At 42.0% G+C, this 16,729-nt stretch overlaps 1 protein-coding gene across 1 annotated transcript; it reads left to right on the top strand.

Moving 5' to 3' along the window:
• Positions 1-296: 296 nt before the first annotated feature.
• Positions 297-3,490, top strand: LOC130391396 (uncharacterized). The gene is made up of 6 exons (XM_056601517.1): positions 297-557; positions 664-880; positions 1,837-2,057; positions 2,241-2,385; positions 2,501-2,610; positions 2,708-3,490. Exons 1-6 carry the CDS (start codon positions 489-491, stop codon positions 3,014-3,016), a joined length of 1,071 nt encoding a protein of 356 aa, XP_056457492.1. The 5' UTR covers positions 297-488; the 3' UTR covers positions 3,017-3,490.
• The last annotated feature ends 13,239 nt before the right edge of the window (positions 3,491-16,729 follow it).

Below are 16,729 nucleotides of genomic sequence, written 5' to 3'. Positions count from 1 at the left end.
GCAGATTTCTTGTTTGGTGGCTGTCAGGCTGTCAGTCAGCTCCTTGTTTTTATAATTACCAATAAATACGTGTATCTTTTATACAGGGTCAAGAATCAGAGCTGCATAGACCAGGAAGCAGTGAATTCAGCCCCACCCACCCACCTCTTCCCCAAAATCCATTTCCTTCCTCTTTGTCTTCCTCCAACCCTCTCCCCTCTCCATCCCCCATTTCTTCTCCATCCTCCCTCCCCTCTCCAAGCCCAAGACCCCAACATGGCAGAACGGTACAACTTGTCAGCCCAACGTATGTCATATACACAGACACAGAATTAGAGCTCGCAAGGAGTGCCTTCTTTGACCAACAGCGTGCTGGAAAAGAGGGAGACTTTAGCCTATCCAAAGATCTTCGTTGCAGATTAATAAGAAATACCATCACGAGCATCATTGCAATCAAAAGAGCAACAGAGGATGATTTTAAATATCCATGCAACCGGGAGCTCACATTTATGGCAAAGCGCCTACTGGACTACTATCCAATGCTTCGGGACCAATCTGCCAAGAGTGGGGCTGAGTGGGTAAGACACTATTCATCAGTCGTGTCTGCTTGTACGCCTTCATTACTGTATACGATTTTATTTAATGTTATTTATTACACAACCTGTTCTGTGTCTGTCTTGTCAGGAATATCTGAAGAAACAGCTTCTAAAAAGAGTCCAAAATGTTTCAACTCCTAAAAAGCAGCAGGGAGCAACTCCTTCGCGAAAGAAGGCACGGAGACTTAGCTTTCAGTCCAGACAGGAGACGTCCACTGATGAGACTGATGACTCCACCACCTCTACTGTGATCTTGGAGAGATCACCACCACGCTGTAGCACTCCAGAGATTGAACAATCGTATGGTAAGTGCACAAATTGAAATGGTGGATAGTTTTTTCAGTATTAATGGAGCTTCTATTATTACTTTGAACATTTTCAATTCCATGTCTAAATAAATTCAGCAATGTTATCATGCAATTTCAAACCTTTTTTGTTCTGGATTATTCATCTATTAGTGTCCTTTTTTAAAGGAACACGCCACCGTTTTATAAAATTGTCTCCCCTAGAGGTAAATAAGTGGGCAAACGCATTTGTCTCAGTGCATGCAATGTCATAGTCTGGCAGCGCACCTGCTAGGTTAGCTTAGCTTAGCATAGTGAATGGAATCCTTTGTAGCCAGATAGTATGTCATGAGTAAAAGTGAGCCTCTGTCTTCACAACCAGTACAAATGGCAATGTAGATTAAGACGAGGTGATCTCCTAGGCACGTATTGACTTCGCCTCGTCTAAATTTGCATAAGCTAACCTAGCGGGGGCGCTGCCGCACTACAACAATGCATGCACGGAGACAAAAATGTTTTTGTTCACTTATCTAACTCTAGGGGAGATGGCGAATAATCAAATTTTATAAAATGGTGACGTGTGTATTTGCGTGTTAATGGCCCAGTTAGTCTGAAATGGAAATTATGGTCTTAAAGCTGCCGTCGGCAGCATTAGCTTGAACTGTCATGGGATTCTGGAAGTAGAATATTAAATAGGCTATTTAGAAAAAATCCTGAATGCTCTAGCTCCCTCTAAAGCCTGTAATCAGCCTGTAATCGTGCTTGCAAAAATCGAGCTCCTGGTTTTGTTTAACCAACCAGGGGAGAGGAATTGCTACCTGTCAATCACAGCTTGTGCACACGCTGCTATCGAGCCCGCCCCCCATTCATGCGCACGAAAGTTCTCCGTGCGTGAAATTTTGAAGGCCTGCCGACGGCAGCTTTAATGTTTGGCATGGCTATGTTTAAATGTTAATTGATGAAGTTTGTTTTTCTAGCATCAGACACTTCGGACAGCCTGCAGTATCAGGCAAGACATTATAAAACTCTGCAGGACATGTATAAAACCAAGGCCAGGCCAAACAAGAAGGATGTTGCCCAGCTCCTGGACCTTGAATTCCAGTCAAGACGCGCCTTCATTGACTCCGATGTGACTAAGGAGCAGGACAGGCCTGTCAAGACCCTTGAGGCGTATCCCTGCTTTGGAGAATTGGACCATGTAAGCATATGTATTCATTTTATGCAGCCCTCTGCTTCCTAAGCCTAGGAATTACAACACTCGCTAACCACCACCAATGTGTAGCACCCACCTGGGTGATGCGGCAACCATTATGTTCCAAAACACTCACCACACACCAGCTTTTTACATCTCTTCTCTATCTTTTGTCTCCCTGTGTGTTAGCTAATGGATGAACTCTGGCGGATCCTCGATCAAGGGAACCCCCACTTCCTACCTGAACTAAATACCCGGCGGGCAACCTTTTTTGAGAGGGCACAGTTTTATGGCGTTTTCAAGAAGGTCATGAGGCCTCCACTGTTGGACAAAGGTTATTACAGAACATAACAATTGAGAATCCCACAGAAGTATTAATGTTTGTTTAATAACTGGCTGCAGAAAAACTACTTTTTTAAAAATTACTTTTTTGTCTTGTTTTTTAACAGCACAGCAGTCAATCGCCCTGATGAAGGCATTGCCATACTTATTTCAATCACCTGTGGCTCCACCCAAGAAGTTGGGACATGCAAGTGAGGCTTTGCTTCACATCCTTAAGGTAAGAAAATGTATATGCATAAGAATTTTCACATTTACTTTACCATACAATACAAAAAGTGCATTGTGGTATTTATTTTTCTTTTTGTGTTTGTCAGCCTACAGAAGACCCCAACACCTTTCTACGAGCAAGACCACTCTCCAGCCCGGTCGTTGTTGTCAGTGAAACTAACTGCATACTATCTATTGGAACCACGCCTGTGTTGACTTTCCCAAAAGAGGATATCGATGCTAGCGTAATGTATCTCATGGCATGCTATTACATCTTTCACCTTACATATCCCAAGTGCGTTGCCACACTCATGTCTGTGCTGCAGACCGAGGTTCTCCTGGATGCCATCCACGACCAGGACATGACTTCCTCATATAGGAAGGCTATAGGCGAGTGGAAGAAATTCTTAGCTTAAAGTGGAAATGAGAGTGGATAATCTTGTTTTGGTTTGTTTTGAGGCTTTTTTTTTTTTTGCCTTACGTGTTTTTTACTTTTTAGTTTGCTGTTAAGTTCAGCTGCATGACCTTCCCAAAAGAGGATATTGATGTTAGCACAATGTAAAATGGCATGCATTATCTTTCACCTTAGATATCCTAAGTGTGCACACTTCTGTCTGCGCAAGTTCTCTTGGATACTATCCACAGCCAGGACATGACTTCCTCATGTAGATAGATGCATGTTTTTCACTTTTTAGTTTGCTCTTTAAAAAATCTTCATTGAAGATCATGCGCCGAGCTGGAGTGTTTATTTGGAAAAATCCGATGAGTTTTTACATATCTCCATTTCAAGTCAAAGAGTACTGTCAGTACGGAAAAAAACTGTTTGGTTTTACCTAGCTCAGCCAGCAGCTAACGCAGACAGGCAGCTACAGTGCTAAACTCTGGGGGCATGTACATGGAGGCTGCCATGCCCCCAGAGTGAAGAGCTGTAGCTGCCTGTCTGTGTTAGCTGCTGGCTGATGCAACTCTGGCTAGGTAAAACCGATTGTTTTTGGGGGGCTTTCGTACCGACAGTACTCCTTGACCTCAAAACGGAGAACTATATGAAAAATCGTCTGATTTTTCCTGTAATAGTAAGTTCAGGCTTTTACTGTTTCTACTGTAAAGGAAAGTTGCACTTGAAAGGCAATAAAAATTTGATTCATGTATTTGTTTAACTAGCCTGATAAATGTTTTTTCTCCCTTAAGTGTTAGGGAATTTACTCTTATTTAAAGAATTTTACAGTAGCATTGGATACTAAATTTAAGTGATTTTGTTCTACATACTAGAATAAATAATTCTTAAATTGTTCTCATTATCTAGGCGAATATACTTGATTGCAGTGTATGTTGCCTAACATAAGTCCTTGTTTGGAGCTGATAATACTAGCATATGTTGAATAAAAGGTATATTTTCCTATATATCAAGAAAACTATTCTTAAATTTGGTTTGCTTATCTAGACAAATGTACTTGTTTGAAGTTTGGCTGTAGTGACTTTAAGATATATTTACTTGCATGAAACCTTATTTGAAGATGATGGCACTAGCATATGCTGATTTTAAGCACATTGTCCTACATATTGAGAAAATAATTCTTAAATATTTTCCTTGAACCAATACAAATCTTTGTATTGGGTTTTTAAGGCTAGATATATTCACTTGTTTTTAAAAATCTTGTTAAAGGTTGGGTACGCGATTTGCGAAACGCCAGCAGATTTTGAAAATACACAACTCAAATGGTCCTACCCCCTCTCCTTCAACGCTGACTCTGACTCCACCCATTCCAAGTACCTGGACGCGCAATCATGCACGAGCGCGAACAGAGATGCGCGAGAGCGAGCCAGGCTAGAGTAGGTTTTCGTTTAACAACATGGCACTACATTCAGCTGTAAGTTGCACCCAGTACCACGGGAAGTGGGGGTGCTGCAACACCCCCTGTCCGAGGCCCTGTCTTATCACAGAAAACGATCATTTCTAAAAAACTCCGGCCAAAGTGGAGATTTCTGAAAACGCCGGTTATGTGTTGTCGTGTCAACGGGGAGAAACGGAATTTTAGGTTCTGAAGCGTCACATTATGCACCAGGAAATGCTTAACGTCATGTGAGCGCCCGCTGTACCGTATTGGTCCGAATATAAACACAAACCCCATTGTAAGACGACCTATATTTGGAAAAAAGATTTGAAGACCAGATCTTGTTTTTATGAATAAATAAATTGTATTCATTGAAATAATATACGAAAATAAAAAGGCATAGAATAAAACACTGCATTGCCACTAAACAGTAGTGAAAATAGGCCGTACTGATGTGTACACCAAAGACTTCCTGACACTCCTCTGCCCCGCTGTGTTCGCTCTGGCTGTGGTCGCTCCGAACTGTTTTGGCCCGTGGCAAAGCGAGTCATCCTCGCTGCTGTCCAAGGCATTTTGAGACGCAGCATTTATTTAATGCTCATATGACCTAGTGCTGAAAAAAGGTTATATGAAAAAGTGTGAGGGTAGCGGTGGTGCGCTAAACTTGTTCTGTGAGCAGCTGGATGTGAACCATGGTGTGAAGGAAGTGAACACAACGATCGATTTTCAACTGTGCGCGCATGCACTGGTGTAATTGAGCTGCGCTGCTATATCTTTTTTATCAATGTAACGAGTTGCGAGTCTAGTGCAGGCTGAGTTTTTTTTTTCCTGAGAATACGTTCTCGTGGCTATGGTTGCACCAGATGTTATAAACATTAAACGGTCACATAAATCATTACTATTTTTAGAAAATGTATGTTTGTTTCATATAATTGTATTGGAAGTCCTGGTTTTCACTAGGGTTGCTGCGGTGTGGACATTTTCACAACGAGTAATACACTCGTCTCAACACCGGTATTACCGAGTATAAACGGTATAAACTTTGAAACTAGGTCAACCGCCACACAAGCATCGGTTTTTAGACCCTTCTCGTCCTCCAGTGGCTGCCAACGTTCGAAAGCAGCGCCTAGGATTATTCTTGATTTCAGTTTTTCTCTTTCAGCGTTTTTATTATCAATTACTCTCTGAAAAAGAGTTTTCCTTCTCTTTGCTGGTGGTGGTGGTGGGGATGGTGGCGTCTTGTCTGCCATGGAAATTGTCTTCTACTGCTAGGTCCAAATGTGGATTAACTAGTTCCAGTAGCTACCGCAGGATAACAACAAACAGGAGCTTGCTCTGGGTCACGAGCTCTGGGTCACGAGTACTGCACGAAGGGGTCGCGCGCGGGGCGCGGGGGAGGGGGAGTGCAGTACGACCGTTGATTGACGTACTTACTGTCCAATGCAACGAGGTGGCAATCCAAATGATTGGCTGGAGTTTTTCGAGCCCTGCCCGTTCCACAGATGATTGACTTGTTTAATTTTCATGTCAGTACTTCTAACTCAGTGGCTGTAAGCGGGTTATGATAAGGATTTCAAGTAATTTTGCAAAAATGGCCAAAAAAGCGAATTCCGTACCCAACCTTTAAGTCAAATCTTCCTGTTCTGTTGGCAGATAATTTTGCTTATTTTAAGTAATATATTCCTAATTTTATTACATTTTTTTCTTATTTTTAAAGCCGACTTTTTGCAGTGTACGTATCAGCCGATAACAGAAACTTCTCTGAGTTCTATCTGTCCGGCTGAAATTTGTGGTACCTTATGGCATAAGGCTAACACCGCAATTTGTGTTCTCAGTACACTCTGTCTGTGCGCTGTGTGTAAAAATAGCGACAGAGAGAGAGATGTGTCATGGGAAGGTTGGGGGGGGGGGTTTACTAGGAGGGTTAGGCGGGAGGAAGAGTGGTGGTGGGGGGGTTTCATTAAGATAGTGGAGGAGGAGAAGAGGAGAGAGACGGGGTTGGAGAGAGAGAGAGATGGAAGGCCAGTGAGGGGAGGGGGTGTTAGACTGGGCCTGGAAGGGGGGTGGTGGGGACTTTATGAGCGTAGGGGGTCACTGGGGACTCGTGCATTAATAATTTTCGTCTTTAATAACAAAATACCAACAGACTTGAATGTAAAATGTAAGCATGTAGTCTAGGGTGGTATTAGCGGATCGGCAGATAAGATGGTATTTATTCCGAACGTCCGCTATGGAGCTACTGCTTAGGAACACAGAGCGTGCCGGCCTCAGGAAAGTTCAGAAGAATGGGAGAAGTGAAAGATAGTAAGGATTGGAACCCTCGTTAATATTCTATTGTGGCCCGATCTACACAGAGACTGATAGTGGAGGACTTCACCTCGCACCCAGAACCAAGAACAATCGTTAACGACGAGCACTCAAAACCACCCAAGAGTGGGGCATGATAGACAAAGCCACTCTGTGGGGGGGGGGGGGGGGCGGTGTATTCATGAGGAAGGGCCTATCTTCAGACAGGCAGGCAGACAGACAGAGAGAGAGAAAGGAAGAGGAAGAGAGGAAGAAAGATGAAGAGAGTTACAAGATAGTATAACGTTAATTACTTTTCAATATCCCACATAGGATTTGCGGCACAACAGTCTCGTACGTTGACCAAAAGATGTACGCATGTACATCTACAAAGAGTATTTAAAGATATTTTCACATGTATACATAAATATTATTCTCCCAAAGATGTCGAATGCTATAAGATACAACATTATAGTCAAAATATTATGTGCTCAGAAACTAGTGTCATTACCGATGGTTTCCAACTTATTGCTATGGATTTAATGAGACGTAGAGGATGAGGGCACTCAATGCGCGTGCGGAAACTGTAGTTATGATCTAAATATTGATATTTAAAGCAAACTCAAACTAAATACTTCAAATATTGGAATGAAATATACAATATAATACCTCTGACAATTGGGTCAAAGACGTGACAAGCCTTTTTTGGGATCCGGATACATTAAATTAATATAAAAGAGAACTAAATACATAAATTGTGTATAAAGTGAAACTTCAATATCTACTTTATTATTTCAGAGAGATTTAATGAAAATAAATTGTAAATATACATTAAATAATGTCATGAAGTGCAAAATTGTCATTCAGTGTGTTAAGTATTTTAAGAAGCTGCATTACCCTCACATAGCCACAAGGGGAGCAAGACCTTATTGAAGGCTGCTCCCTTAGATAGGTGAAGAAGCCGAAGCCATTACGTCACCCGGGCCACGCCCACTTGACGTCCTCTATCGGAGGATTCGAAGTGAAGAGGCGAGAGATCAATAGATAGACGGCGGAGAGCCACCGGGCCTAAGCCCGGGAGCTTGAAGTAGATCACGGTATTTTCCTCTCCACGCGTTAGATACAATTCCCTCCCTTAAGCTTCATAGTTTACCATACCGAAACATGCCTACTTTATAACAAATAAAGTGAGTTAAAAGCAACCAGGGATTGGACTATTCTTCGAAGAATACTGCAATAATTGTAATGGTCCGGACTTTATATAACAAAATTATATTTAAACTTTCTTGGCACATTTTTATGAGTGATGAGATTGAGATATTAAAGAGCCCATGCCATTAAAATCACATTTTTCCTATTGTTTGTTAAATAACATAGGTCTGAATAAGTTTGTGAGCTGTGGTAAGTTTGAAATCTATGCAGTTTGTCTGCTGAATGCAATAGGCAATGAAAGGAAAAAGGCAGAAGAAGTGAGCCGATCTGGATAAGGTGACACTGTGACGTACCGTTGTCAAATTATTATTCATGGCCCTGCCCACTTGGTTGGTTCGTAACCACCCACAAGAATTCTGAAGGAGTCGTGATTGAGCTAGTGCTAAATGCTAATACGTGTACGTAGTTGCTTAGTTCGTAGTAACAGGCTAGTTACAGAATTTTGAATGCAATGGCAGAACGACATCGAACTACATGAACTGCGACATGCTGCCTGCCGCCGGTTGCCGCGAAGCACCACCGCCCGGCAGCGGGCAGCCGGGCGGTGATGCCTCGCGCCGGCAGCAGGCAGCGCACGGTTCTGTCTAACAGATTGATGTGGAAGTGGAAGAACCAGAGACGTCGGAGAACCCGACGAAGTCCTTTGTGATTCATTATATCGTCTGGACGTGCACACAGCTTTTGGCCGTGATAATATGTATTATTTGATATTATTTAGATATAGAGCTCCAGGACTGTAACGCAAGTGTTGTACACACGTCGGACTCTCGTCTCTGGTATTTCTCCAACTAGACTCGTAGTGGGGGTTATCTCAGCCATGGTTATGAATGAATTGGGGGAAAGGAACTTTGGCTTTGACTCCCTGAAGTCATGAACCACGACATGGAGGAGAAAGGGATTGTTGACCGCGGTCGTCTCCCGCCGGAGCCTCGCTGCCGATGGACCACCGCCTCGGCTTCAGGAGGCGTTGATTAGCGCTGACCGCTGCCGAGGCGGCGGGAAGCAGGGCTCAAGCGGGATACATTCGAGGCCAACAATCCCTTTCTCCTCCATGTCGTGGTTCATGTAGCCTACTTCAGGGAGTCAAAGCCAAAGTTCCTTTCCCCCAATTCATTCTCAACCATGGCTGAGATAACCCCCACTACGAGTCTCGTTGTAGAAATACCAGAGACAAGAGTCCGACGTGTTATGCGCCATCACACCAACAGCAGAACGGTTATCCAAATAACAAGGAAGTGTACAACAGTTGCGTTACAGTCCTGGAGCTCTATATCTAAATAATATAATATAATACATAGATAACTATATCAAATAATACATATTATCACGGCCAAAAGCTGTGTGCGCGTCCAGACGATATAATGAATCACAAAGGACTTCGTCGGGTTCTCCGACGTCTCTGGTTCTTCCACTTCCACATCAATCTGAAGTAGACGCGGTCGTTTGAGATTCATAATAACCTATCGTCTGGAGGCTCACACAGCTTTTGGCCGTAATAATATATATTATATATTATGATATAGATATATGTATAATATGGGTTTCTAAGAGCCATTGCGATACATCCACCGTAAACAGAGCGCATGGTACCGTGGCTACAAGCTGCTCAGGGCCAGGTGATAATATATATTATATATTATATGATATAGATATCTATGTATAATATGGGTTTCTACGAGCCATTGCGATACATCCACCGTAAACAGAGCGCATGGTACTGTCAGTGGCTACAAGCTGCTCAGGGCCACACCCCCACCCCCCTCCTTGACCTGCCTTGACACGCCCACCGTATACAGAGCGCATGGTACTGTGGCTACAAGCTGCTCAGGGCCACACCCCCACCCCCCTCCTTGACCTGCCTTGACACGCCCACCGAAACAGCGCGTTTGGGGGAAGCTCAATGTGCGACTGTTTCGGAGTGACTGTAACTCTGCACCACGGCTGAATTTCGGGGACGTCATTGAATACTGTGTTTGTGGCCCACTAATACCTATATTAAAGCATCCATAAATAGAATGGCATGGGATCTTTAAAAGGACATTGAGTTATTGTTAGGTTTTGATATTGAAATCGTTAGGGGACTTTTGTCCCAAAAGGTCAGTTCATTAGAGGTCATTCAGTGTAATGAGATCAAGAAGCTAGGTCAGAAACTGATGTCATGTGACAATCTGTGACATCATCAAGAGGACCCCTGGAGACCCCTGAGGTGACACAGACACAGCAAGGTAAGTTTATCCCATTAAAATATTTTATATTGCATCTTTTCATGTTGTGGTAACTTGATATAGAAATCCACATGTCATTCAGTGTAATGCTAGCAAACACTTTTATTGTTAGATATTCCTCTAAACAAGTGTATTTAGTAAATAACTGTTATAAACTTTGTATGTCAAGGTCATTGTTTGATATAGGTGGCTAACTGTTTGCCTGTAAAACATGTTTACTTATTAAAATGTCATTCAGTGTAATGGATGTCATTCAGTGTAATCATTAGGATTCATATAATGAGTAATGCTAATGTATTAATACCCGATGCCCCGATCAGCATTTTCGGGCCGGATCACTGATTACCGATCACCAAAATCATGATCTGCCAATTGCCGATCACTGCCTATGAAAAATATGGAATATATATATAAAAAATATATAAAAACGTTTTTTTCACATATAATGTGGTGGCATTTTACTCAGCGATTAAAAAAAAAAAAAGGTAATTAACTATCTAATATTAATATTAGATAATTAGGACAGATGTGAAGTAAGTAAGTCTAGTCGCGAGTCGTTGGAGAGTTGAGTCTTTTTGGTTCATCCTGCTCTGCTCTGGATAGGCTTGAAGGCATTTTACATTGTGCAAAGCACAATGTAAAAATAGTGCTTGCAGCTTTAATTATTATTGTTATACATATTTATTAAGTTAATGAAAAATATTAACCTTATAGTATCTTTAATTTACATTTTTGTAAACAATGTATTTAAAGTAGTCGCAAAGCACAGAGAGAAAATTAACACAGATCCAATGGCACGTGCACAGCTACTAGCAAGGAGAAGAGAAAGGAATTTAGGATTTCAATATTAACTTCATTATAAATTAAATTATGTGAATTAAGAATGTTGTTATAATGTGGTCACATCAGTAATTGCATCAAATCTGCATTCCAGCTATCAGAGAAGAAAGCAAGCCAACCTCGGTGCAAATCCTGATCATCCTCCAATTAGGAGTTTATCAGTTCCTAAAGAGAAAACTGTGGCGGGAAACTCAAAAACAGCACAGGGCTGCAGAAAAACGTCTGAGGGCAGTCCTGGATATTACACCGGAGTCCTCTGAGGAGCCTTCTGAAGAAATGCTTGCAAGACCCCATCCAGCAGTGCCCATTCCATGGTCTGATTCTCCACCAGCAGTCATTCCACCGACTCAGTCTCCACCAGCAGTCATTCCACGCTCTCAGTCTCCACCAGCAGTCATTCCAACGACTCAGTCTCCAGCAGCAGTCATTCCACCGACTGGGTGTGCACGAGCCAGTGAGCCACTGGCCTCCTCCACCCCAAAACAAGAAAGTAAAACACAAAGACTCCAAAATGTTGCACTGAAGAGAGAACTTTTCCAACTTAGAAAACAATTGACTCAAGCACAAAGAAGGAGTGAAAACCTAAGGAAGGGTTTGCAAAGGGAAAAGAAAAAGCTCCAACCAAAAAAGAAGAATATGAAGAAAGTGAATCTGAAAAAAAAGGTAACTCGGCGACAGAAGGTCTCTGCTTTTCTAAGCAGAGACGAGAACAGCAGACAGCTCGCAGGTAAGAAGGATACCATCACGAGAAACAAGGTCAAACTTCAGAGACGCATTCTCTGCAGAACACTGAAGGAACTCCATGGTGTCTACAAAACAGAGGCGGCCAAAGAGGACTCCATATCCTACAGGCAGTTCTTACGCCTCAGACCGTACCATATAACCGAGTCGAAAGCAAGTGATCGGAACACATGCGCTTGCATACACCACGAGAACATGGGCCTCCTGGTGGAAAGACTCAGGCAAAAGGGATTGCTCAAAACCTCAAGCATCTCTCAACTTCTAGCAGCTATAGTGTGTGATCCCAAAGAAAAAAAATGCATGTACCGCCTGTGCCCCAAGTGCTGCTACGAGGAGCTTGAAGTTCAGCTGCCAGAAGAACCTCAGGAAATTGTATGGGAACATTGGGAGAAGGAGAAAACAAATGATCGGGGTAAGATTTCAACTAAATTTGCCAAAAAGAGGAAATCTGGGACTTGGAGTGATCTTGTCAAAGTCTTTAACAGCAAACTTGACAACCTAGCAAGACACCAGTATAACTGGATCCATCAAACTGAAAAGTGTAGGCACCTAAAGGAGACTGTCTGAGGAGGAGGTTGTTGTCCACATGGACTTTTCAGAAAATTACGCATGCAAGTTGGCCACGGAAATCCAGGCATTTCATTTTGGGTCCAGCCGGAAGCAAGCCACGATTCACACCATCGTTGTGTATACTTCTGGCAGCCATCAGTCGTATGCTGCCATATCGGATTCCTTACGCCACGATGAGCGCGCAGTCTGGGCTCATCTCAAGCCAGTTCTGGATGACCTGAAGAAGGAGAATCCCTTAATCACCACTAGGGATGTCCCGATCCGATATTTGGATCGGATCGGCCGCCGATATTAGCAAAAAAATGCATGTCAATATCGGATCGGCCTGTACGGGAAAAATCCCGATCCGGACTCCCGATCCAGTTTGTTTTCAAAACTCCGGTCCGTGTTTTCGAGCGCACCAATGTAGGTACCGTATTTTCCGGACTATACGTCGCTCCCGAATATTAGTCGCATCAGTCAAAAAATGCTCCATGACGAGGAAAAAAACATATATACGTTGCATCGGTGTATAAGTCGCATTTATTTTTAAACATTTAAACAAGAACGTTTAGTCTGGAGAGACTGAATAAAATTGCAATAGCAATATAGGTGTGTCGGTCCCACTCGTAGTTCTGAGAGTATACCGAATTCAGTGACACCGGGATTCCACCGGACGCGTATGCGCCGCGGTCCTAAACCTGAGCGCACGATCGGGAGGTGGAAGTCCAGCGGAGGGCTCCAGTTTTCGCCGGCCAAGTCATGCGCTGTGATATGTGTGACAGCTATGTTGCACAACATTGCAGCTAAGGCTGGGGTAGCTTTGGTTGAACCGGAGGACATTGAGGACGATGACGACGAGAATATAATTTATTCGGTGGTGCAGTAGGCTTGCAGCGTTCAGTTGTAGGCCTAATGAATGACGGTGCCATCTTGCGGCCGAAGATTATGTACGCACAATTTTGGCATATAAGTCGCTTCGAAATATAAGTCGCAGGGCAAGCCAAACTACAAAAAAACCGCGACTTATAGTCCGGAAAATACGGTAATCCATTCCAGTTTTTTTCAGCTTTTCCCCCCAAATCCGGTCCGCGTTGTTCACCACACCTAGCGCAAGCCTTGGTTTACACTCTTGTTGTTCAAGAGCAGAGCACTGATGCCAATTCAGTGTGTGTGTGGTAATTTGACTATTTTCTACTCAGGTTTTGTGTGTGTTGCTTTTATATATAATGTTATATTGTTTACAATATTGTTTACACTCTTGTTGTTCAAGAACAGAGCACTGATGCCAATTCAGTGTGTGTGTGGTAATTTGACTATTTATTATTTTGTCTATTTTGTGTTTATTTAACCCTGAACAAACAGGTCAGCTTCTCATTACCAACTATTGTGGATCATTCAAACTAACCTAATTAAGTTGGCTAGTTGTTCTTAAGAGTAAAACCCTTTTCAGTAGTACAACAAAATAAGTAAATATCTTAAATCTTTAATACATGCTTGGATCGGCCGGTATCGGTATCGGCCGATGCTAAAGGCTACAATATCGGTATCGGATCGGAAGTGCAAAAAGCTGGATCGGGACATCCCTAATCACCACACTGCACTGCATGAGCGATGGTCCAGTGACTCAATACAGAAATAAACGGAATTTTTATTTGATGAGCACCATTCTATTTATGCTCGGGTTCAAGAAAATGACATGGAACTTCTCAGAGGCATCTCATGGTAAAGGGGCACCAGATGGCGTTGGGGGTGCTGTCAAGAGGCTCGCAGATGAGCATGTTAAGAAGGGAGGCGACATTCAGAAGCCAGAGGACCTCTTACCAACTCCTCCAAAGCACTGCATCAAACATTCGGTACTTTTGGGTCAGTGATGAGAGTGATGTGAGCCGGTATGATGAGAGGGTGCCAGACAACTTGCCACCTGTTAAGGGCACATTCCAAATCCATCAAATTGAATCAACTGAACCAGGGAAGATCCACCATCGGAAAGTATCCTGCTTCTGCAGTAGGAAGGAAACAGCATGTGAATGTGGACCATCAGACCATCAATTTGGAGAGTCAGCTGAGATGTTTGAGAATGCTGAGGATGACGACCTAACAGGGAAATTTGTTGTTGTCATGTATGACAGCAAGCCCTTTGTTGGGCAAGTTGAGCAGGTAGTTGCAGGGGAGGTAGAAGTCAACTGCATGCACCAGAGTGCACCTGGTAAAAATGCATTTGTCTGGCCAGACATGGCAGACAAAGTCTTCTATTTCAAAGAGGACATCAAGGCTGTTGTGTCTGAGCCAGAACCCCTTACAACGAGGCAGTCCAAGCTTAGCCATGGAGACTGGGAGAAGTTTTCAAAATAATCTGACAATGTTTATCTAATTCATCTAATTTTAAATGTTCCTTTGGCTTTGTCCATTCCCATACGCACTCTTCGGCTCTCTCTCCTATTGGACTTGTTGAAACCGAACAAGAGACATGAAAAACATTATCTAATATATTATCCTATGGTTAATTATTCCTGTTTAATCTTAGAGACAATTATTAGTAAAAACTGTTAATTAGATGCAAGAATCATATACAATAATCACATCATTCTAACTTTATATCGTATTTAGTTTCCACAAATTGAACAATCCTGTAGTTATATTGCTGTTTGTGAAATAGAGAAAAATAATAATAAATATATATATATATATATATACACAGTATATAATTGAACTGGTTTAGGTTTGTTCAGGTACTTAAAAATGCAATGTTTACACATTTTCTTTCATGCACTGCTGAAATACTTTGCACATTACTTTTGCAGGAAAGCCACTTCTCTGCGTTGAATGTTCATCTAATTTGAAATGTTCTTTTGTTAAGTTTAAGTGTTCAATAAAAAATGCTTATTCTTTGGCATATCTGCTGCTGCATCATTTACTCAGGATTGTGACTAGTTTGGTCTAATGATAAGTAACAATGGTAGTGCTAATAGTGGCATTGCATGACACCTTTTTGACAAAACGTCATTCAGAGTAATCAATTGGTCATTCAGTGTAATGCATATATTGTATAAAAAAAAAAAAAATGCTAATAATGACTTTTGTTTCTTAAAATATACATACAAATATACAACTAAACTAAATATTATTGTATTTTAAACAGAAATCACCTTGCTCTAAAAACGTATTCCTGGTGAACGGGTAAAACTTGGCGGTTGAAATAATATTTGCAGAGTGTAAAGATTTCAAATTACAATTAATTAGTATTTTGGAATGGCAAGGCAGTCCTTGCATATAGTGTATTAATATATCATCCACCTCCTCTTAATCTTCTTATGCCTGCACATTTTTTTTTTTGTATTTTAAATTTGATTACACTGAATGACGTTTTAAGGTTTGTTTTCTAGAAATCAGAGTAAAAAGGTATGTTGTCTACAATTTTTTGCTCAGAAAAAAATTGAATTACATAATATACACTATGATGTCCAGAAAGAACAACAAGTTTTGCGTTCTTGAATACTTTTCTCTTTTGGAGGCTTGAAAACCCAGTTTTGTCTTTGACCCAATTATACTTGCACCATTGGCTGAATAAGTAGCTGCCAACACATCATTATCATTTGAAACAGATGGTTATCTATCGTATCGAGACCATCTCTCCACTCCGTTACATATTCCATATGTACGGGGTATAACCCCCATGACTGCTAAGGACCGTGGATAGGCTTTAAGACACACCAGCACGCCCGGTCACGCCCACACCACTATAAAACACCGGTGTAGACGTGCAATCATTGATTGTTTGATCTCCACTGTGAAAGGTACCGTGTGGGGTTGTGTGTTAGATTAACGTGTGTGGGTTACAGCATTGGTATCCGCTTGCCTGTGTAATTTTTGGAGTCTGTCTGCGGACAGCCTCCTTGGATCGCGTAGCCAAACCCGGAAAAGAAAGATCATTTTTGGCTTGGTAGTGACTAGGGCTGTCAATCCTCCCCTCAAATCATATTCGAATTTCTAATGCTTCTTATGTTGAATATTCGAATAATGTTCGAATATTTTAATGTTTTTTAAAAAAAAAAAATATTATATCATTATATACACCGATACCATCTTATTATTAGGCCTACGTCCCGCGTCCACTAGAGGGCGCGTCAACCAAATCTGTTATGTAACATTTGCATTTTAGCTGCGTTATGCGCGTAAATCTTAACGCGGGTACGCGTTTGGTGTGTTCGTACCTATGCTTTCCAGCTCTGTCTGCTCGCGCGCTGCTCCCCGCCATCTTGTAAGCATACAATGCCGAACGTCACGACGCACAACGTTGACTTTGATTTGCGTCGTTGCTAGGCAAAAGTTAAATGTAATTCTTGACTTGAGGATGTCAGTGTCAAAAAAAAGTTTGAACGTTAGTTGCCGCACTCGAATGTTCTCCTTTTTTGAAAAATTCGAATTGTATTCGAATAGCGAA

The sequence above is a fragment of the Gadus chalcogrammus genome, chromosome 11, assembly GCF_026213295.1.
Source record: "Gadus chalcogrammus isolate NIFS_2021 chromosome 11, NIFS_Gcha_1.0, whole genome shotgun sequence".
NCBI lineage: Eukaryota > Metazoa > Chordata > Actinopteri > Gadiformes > Gadidae > Gadus > Gadus chalcogrammus.
The sequence above is the reverse complement of the archived record's forward strand: the minus strand, read 5'-3'. Positions and strand labels throughout refer to the sequence as shown.

Bases quoted from the DNA above. Each gene is read 5' to 3' on its own strand.
- LOC130391396 (XM_056601517.1), top strand. From the start codon at position 489: ATGGCAAAGCGCCTACTGGACTACTATCCAATGCTTCGGGACCAATCT. The intron at 2,058-2,240 runs GTAAGCATATGT...CCTGTGTGTTAG, and splicing joins GCTTTGGAGAATTGGACCAT to CTAATGGATGAACTCTGGCG. The intron at 2,611-2,707 runs GTAAGAAAATGT...TGTGTTTGTCAG, and splicing joins CTTTGCTTCACATCCTTAAG to CCTACAGAAGACCCCAACAC.